A 6554-nucleotide genomic window follows, 5' to 3' on the forward strand; every position below is an offset into this window, starting at 1 on the left:
GTAAGCACGCACATTAAAAAGTACCTCAGTGATATTTCTTAATTAGCACTAGAACCTAATTAACATAAAGTAGCACTTTAAACTGCTTTTAACAATTGAAGCCCCCCCCCCCCCCAAATTTGAGTGTGTGTACTTTTCTATTATAGTCGGGCCTATGTGCATAATATGTATCCATACATTTTCAGTCAATTTAGAGGTTCCATCTGGCTGTTTTCTTTTCCCACTTGTAATCTTTACTCGCTGACCAAGAAGTATCACCTAAATAGTTGGGCCTTTGGGATGGATTTGGGCTTTGTATTCAAGAATAATAATCTATAAAAGCCTTGGGCATTGTTCTGAAGCAAGATACCACCCACAGAAAGTTAACACACAGGACATTAAAGTTCAAAAACTGAACACCAAGAAAGTGTTTTATTAACTACAGACAGTGGTTATAGTACAGAATGTTTTAAGATACATCAAACTGGTACTTACAGAGGAATGGATCAAATGCTGTAGCATTACATTTTTATATGCAAGTTCACATATGTAGATGGTCTAATTTACCATTCTGGAAAAAATAAGGTGTGTATATCACCAGCTAGATGTGCTCACTGTATGCTCCGTTATTTTTATGCAAGGCCCGGGTGACTGGAAGTGCAGTTGTCAGGCAATTATAATTAACTGGACAGCCATTTGTTTCTGCACGACAAGGCATCGTTACAGGAGCAATCAGGAGAAAACAGGAAACAGCCAAGCACTCTGCACTGCAACACGCCACCTTAACAGCTAACCAGCATTACTCAACTGCTACACAACTGCGCCTAGTGCACAAAAATACATAAGAGAAGAGATTAGAATTTTGTCTGATAAAGCAAATCTTTCAAAATAACCTGTAAAATTTAATGTTTTATTTGAAGACACTATTTCAACTGAGTTTGCAAAATGCATTTGAATTTTAAAAGTTTTAAGAATTTGAGAAAAGGCAAAAAATCGAACATCTGAACAGCATTAAGCTCATCAGCATATTATAGCTGCGTGGTTACTTAATATTAAAAACTTGAGGCAGCAAGTTAGTTACCAATTTATTTGCAAACAAGTCAGCACTATATGAACAAAAATGAAGTTTTACCTCAAATATCCAAGCCAATAATGAAATCTGTAGTCGTTCACTTCACTAAATTACAAGAAATTTGAATAATAGCAACAAAATGGCACATAAAAGTAAAAGTCTGCCATTTGAGGCTCAAAGTAAAGAAAAAAGTTAGACAAAGTTTTACAAAATAACCTTTTCAATGGCTGGTTGCTTGTGCCAAGGGTCTCTCCAATGGACTGGTGATTCTTATGATCATTTCTCCTCCAAAGGCATCCCTTTACGCAGACTTTTCATCTATATGATGCATCTAGATTTGAAAAGGGAATAGTTCAGCCAGAGTACTCCTTGCATGTCTTCAGTATTTTTTATGGCCATTTTTAGACACCTAGCAATACTGGCCTTGTCTATTTTCACCAATTTTTATAGAAACTGCAACTCCCACCTCCCACCATTACACTGGAACTATCGTAGTCATGAGATTTTTTGGAGGTAATGTTGAATCTCCACTAATCACATTATACAGTGTCGGGCTATGATCAAACCACCCTTAACCTGAATCCAGCCCGATACAGATTAGATTACGCATTGGCTCTTACTCAAAACTTTTAGTAGCTGCGTAATCTTTAAGAATTCCAGGCCCCCTTCCTTTGAAAAAACAGGACCAAACAATTTGAGGGAGGTTAAAGACACACTATCCATTTTCCCCACCCTGTATAGCCTTAAAAGCCCACAATTGCACTGGAGAAGATCTGGCTTCCATAATCACTTGCATTCCGACTTCCACACTATTTGTTGCTCTTGAACGTGGTAACCGCAGGATTTCATTAACAGGATAGTGTATCTTTAACATTTAAAGACAAACCTGCTCCAATACACGCCCACAGAAACTGGTCCCTGGAGGATCAGCCAAATCAGTTAAAATCTGCAATACTGGCCAATATTCTTTAAGCAAACAGGAGACCGCAGCTTTAAAGGGGAAAATGCAGATGTTGGATAAGAACAGTAAGAAATAGTCATTTTCAGAAATAGGTTGTGTCTCAAACAGTTATTAAAAAGCAAACTATTAACTGTAACAAAACACGATGGTATCCTTGGCAAAATCCCTTTGGAAATTTATTTTAGTAGCCATATACTAAATGCCCTCTTGAGAAGTTAACCAAACGCCCCATTTACTTGCTCTAGGAAACTAAGTGAAGGATCCAAAACCCACTTAAATCTGCTACAATAAAGCATGCAAATACAGTAGATCACCAATCACCTTACCATTTTCCTAGGATGAGACAGCTCCTTCTTCTTCTGGAGACTTTGGGGGGCTCTTTGAACGGGATCTGGACTTTGATTCTCTCTTGGAGACCGGAGGAGGGCTTCTCGATCTCGACCTGGATCTCGACCGGGATCGAGATCTGGACACAGACGAGGACTTGGACTTCGACCTCCTGGCCGACCTGGACTTGGAGGTGGAACGAGACCGGGATCGTGTGCGAGATCTGGACTTAGAACGACTGTAGCGTGACCTGCTACGGGACCTGGATCGGCTCCTGCTTCGGGATCGGCTTCGACGCCGTCTCCTGGGGCTGTGTGTGGGGAGGAAAGTAACGACGGGTAGAAAATAAAGCAAAAGGCCGCACTTGGGAATAATTCAGGCGCCAAAAGGCAGCGAAACGGTTGGCGGCACTTTCTGCCCCTTCCTCTCCTACATCACGTGGCCGAACCCCTTTCCCGCCAACCTTCCCTCAGGTTTACCAATAAACCCTCCCTCCCCCTTCTTTTCCCCTCCTCAGTTCCAGCCGTTGGGCCTGGCTTTCGAGCCAACCCTCGCAGCGCGCAGGCCCCCTTCAAACACCCCCTCCCCCGACACCCTCTGAAGCCCTGGCAGGCCCAGCCGCGTCTCCCCCACCTCACCTCCTACTGCGACGTCCGTAGCCGCCGCTCCCGTAGCGACGCGGAGGGGGCCCCCGCCGGCTGTGGTGGGAATCCGGGGGCCGGCCGTAGCGGGCCATTTGGACGCGGAGCTCCCGCCCGTCCAGCACGGCCCCGTCCATGGCATCCATGGCGTCCTCGGCATCGCGCTTATCATGGAAACGCACGAAGGCGAAGCCGCGGCTCTCCTTGGTGTACCGATCACGGGGGATGTACACGTCCCCCACGCGGCCGTATTTCTCGAAAACGCGGCGCAGCGTGTCCGGGGAGGTGCGGTAAGTCAGGTTATCCACCTTTAGTGAGGTCATGCCTTCGACGTCCGGCGGCGGCCGCCCGTAACTCATACTGGTGCCCAAAAGAAAGGGAGTTGCGGCGCGATCACGAGGGGAAGCTTTACAATTAGCCGCTTAAAGGTCGCTAATCCGTCGCCAGGCAGGCTCTAAAGCACGCGGCCGAGACTCACACAAGCGACACCATCTCCCACCGCCGCCACGAGCAAATGAACGAGGCGCCGCCCTTCCACAGCAACTTAAGCGCCACAAAATGGCTCCCGGTGACCCGGAAGTAACTCCCGACACCGCCCGCCGCAGCTTAATAAATTCGAATAAAAATGTGTTTTCGTTTTCCAAAGGGAACAGTTGATAGTGAAAGGCGCTCCTAACGATAATTGGTGCCTGTAAAAATAAACGGTGGACTCTAAACTCCGGTAACCGTTACGAGAAACCCCGGAAGAGATTATGTGACACAATCCCCTTCACACACACACACCTGCAAAAATATGGGCTTCATTTCAAACTTCATCGAATATTAGAAATGCATTTCAGTGTTTATTAAAATATAGGTTATAGACTTTTTTTTTAAAGTGGCTTGACGTGAAAAGTAAGGAACATGGAAACGCTGATTTCAAAATGGCGGAGAAGGAAGGACGCAAGGGAGGGGGGTGGAAGCTGATCAGATATCACAGCACTACGTTTATGCGAGCACGTTGTGTGCGTGAAGGAGAGGTTGGTTGAAAGGTGGCGGAGGCGGAGCTGCTGCGCTGGAGATGGAGAGTGCTTGGCTTGCTATATCCTTCGCCACCTGCTTTCAGCCTGGGGATGGTGTTGAATTCGCCTTATTCTGGAGGGGTTGCTTAATTAAACCTACATTTGGGTGTCAGGGCAGCCTAGGCTTTCGTGCCTTCTGAACTTGTTAAAAAGATCTGAGACAGCGCAGTATGCTCTGCACTGACCCCCAGGTTAAGCGCCATTGAACTCAGTAGGACTTACAGTGCAGTCCTTTACAGAACAGTAAAAAGTCTAGTAGCACCTTTAAGACTAACGTCATTGAGGCATAAGCTTCCGAAAATTGGACGAAGAGAGCGGTGGTTCTCGAGAGCTTATGCCTCAATAAAGTTAGTCTTAAAGGTGCTACTGGACTTTTTACTATTTTGCAACTACAGACTAACAGGGTTAACTCCTCTTGTCCTTTACAGACTTACCCCATTGGCATCAACAGGTTTAGACTGGAGTAACTGCATAGGATTGCACCGCTATTTCTAAGTGAAAAAAAAGTTGTAAAGAGCCATGTTGGTCCATGCAAAATCCAAACAGCACGAACAAGATCTGTATGATACTTTTTATTAGTACCAAGCAAACTGACAGGAAACATGCATTGGATGATGAGTTTGTGAAATTGGCATGTACCCGTGCAAATTACAAATTGCTCTACCAGTTGGTCTGCTTAATATATTTCCATAGAATATTTCAATATCACCTCTTTGTCGCACACCAAATTTTTATGTTTACATTTTTTTACATATTCGACCTCACATTATTTATATTCCATGTTTCCCCCCATATGAACCTGTTTAAAATAGCCTGCAACCTCATTCTCCCATCCAGCATTGTATCTTCACAACAACACTATGAGGTAGATTAGTATGAGAAAGTGCTAGCCCAAGATCACCAATGACTTTCCTTAGCAGAGTGGTGATTTAAAGCTGGCCCTCCCAGATCATAATTTGACAGTGACCACTGTATCACATTGAATCTCTCATTAAATCCACAGGTACTGGGCATGTTCCTCAAAGTCTGGATAACTAGTATGAAATTTCATATATAAGCACTGAGAGGAATTAGGCAGTCTAATACAAAACTAATATGTTTTATTGGATGCAAATAGTTTGAAATAAATTATATTTTAAAATTATATCTGGTGATCCTATGTTCACTGTACTGGGAGTGGGTTTTATTGTCATTGAACACAATGGGATTTATGAATAATCTTGCTTGTACTACTCTACAAATACTTGACAATGCTATCTATAGAATCCTCAGATATCTTGTCTGCCCTCAGACATCCTCTCTATATGTCACCTGCCTCAAGAATCTTATGTAACTGCCACTAAGAAGTCCCATATTGTTAAGAGTACATGGTTATGAATTTTGTTGAGTTGTAGTATGCAAGAATACATTTTTGTAAATTGCATGATTGGTCCTATTGCTGTGGTTTTACCTGGTGATTGGTGGATTGCAATGAGACTTTATAAAAGAAAGGTAATGTTTCTTAATGGTCTTGGAATCTCTTCTCACCTTTGAAATTTGATACTGATGTAAGCTAGCATTAATACCTGAAGGCAGTTTGTAGCAAAACTGGATTTGGAGTCAGACAGCAATGAAATATTAGATCTGTGAATCTGGCTGGTCTGTCTGGAAGCAATGAGGGGTGGATGGACTGCAGGGGCCACACTTGTGTTGAGAATTTCATGTAGGATTGTGATTTTGCTTTCTATTTTTATTTGCTTCCAGTCTGATATGCTTGTATATTTATAAATAAAGCATTCTCTTCAACAACCTTGTCTTACATTCCACTTAAGTAGCTTCTCACCATTTAGGAAAGTGGGAATTGTTCAGCACTAATTTATAATGGTTGTGTTTTACTTGTTTTATTTTATTGTTGTAGTTGTAAGCCACCTTGAGCAGGTCTGTCAAAGCGGCATATACATTTTCAAAATCAATAAATAATCAGAAGCTCTGTTCAGGCATTTAATAGCAATGCCAGTTGAACAGCAGGAAGCAAATTGGCATCTGTTGCTTCTAGGTATCCTTATATATAGTTGAATACCTGTGGTGATCTCTGTGCACATGCACAGATTTCTTTCCAAGGATTTTTTCCCCAAGGATATTTTTTCAATGTTTCCATCTGAAAATTAGGAATTTTTGGACAGCACAAAAAAAATTCCTTCTATGAATTATTTTCTCTTTTAGAATGAGCGAAATGTTACTTATGGCAAAGTTTTACCTCACTCATAATGAATAGCAGGGGTCTCCAATATGGTGCCCACGGCTGCAACGGCACCTGCTGATGCTTTTCCAGGTGCTTGCTAAGTGTTTTTAGATACTGGGTAGGACCAGGTGGAACTTTTGTACAGCAGGGCTTCTAATTGGCCATTGAAGGGACTGAAGGTAAGCTGTGGCAGCCATTCCGTGGCTGGATCCACCTCCTGTGGCAGCTGTTTTGTGGCTGTGTCCACCACACTGAGTTAGAATTCCAAAGGTGTCTGCAGGATCAAAAATAC

General features: G+C 43.1%; 1 protein-coding gene across 5 annotated transcripts; it reads right to left on the reverse strand.

The window, feature by feature from the left end:
- Positions 1-377: 377 nt before the first annotated feature.
- Positions 378-3513, reverse strand: SRSF2 (serine and arginine rich splicing factor 2). 5 transcript variants are annotated; one of them, XR_008596865.1, is made up of 4 exons: positions 2978-3513; positions 2339-2649; positions 1938-2041; positions 378-1382 (listed from the first exon to the last, which is right to left on the reverse strand). XR_008596865.1 is itself a non-coding variant. In XM_054977238.1 (3 exons), the coding sequence occupies exons 1-2, from the start codon at positions 3337-3339 to the stop codon at positions 2346-2348; spliced, it is 666 nt and encodes a 221-aa protein (XP_054833213.1). In that variant the 5' UTR covers positions 3340-3513; the 3' UTR covers positions 378-1382; positions 2339-2345. The 5 variants fall into 5 exon arrangements, 2 of the variants coding, with proteins under 2 accessions (XP_054833213.1, XP_054833212.1); XR_008596864.1 differs by having other exon boundaries at positions 1938-2649; XR_008596863.1 differs by having other exon boundaries at positions 378-803; positions 1268-2649.
- Between the last annotated feature and the right edge of the window lie 3041 nt (positions 3514-6554).

This window comes from Eublepharis macularius, chromosome 4 (assembly GCF_028583425.1).
Source record: "Eublepharis macularius isolate TG4126 chromosome 4, MPM_Emac_v1.0, whole genome shotgun sequence".
Taxonomy (NCBI): domain Eukaryota; kingdom Metazoa; phylum Chordata; class Lepidosauria; order Squamata; family Eublepharidae; genus Eublepharis; species Eublepharis macularius.

What these genes read in the sequence shown, in the direction of transcription:
- SRSF2 (XM_054977238.1), bottom strand. Translation starts at nt 3,339, where the DNA reads ATGAGTTACGGGCGGCCGCCGCCGGACGTCGAAGGCATGACCTCACTA. An exon ending in TACGGACGTCGCAGTAGGAG is followed by an intron (nt 2,650 to 2,977) that starts GTGAGGTGGGGG and finishes CCCCACACACAG; the next exon opens with CCCCAGGAGACGGCGTCGAA.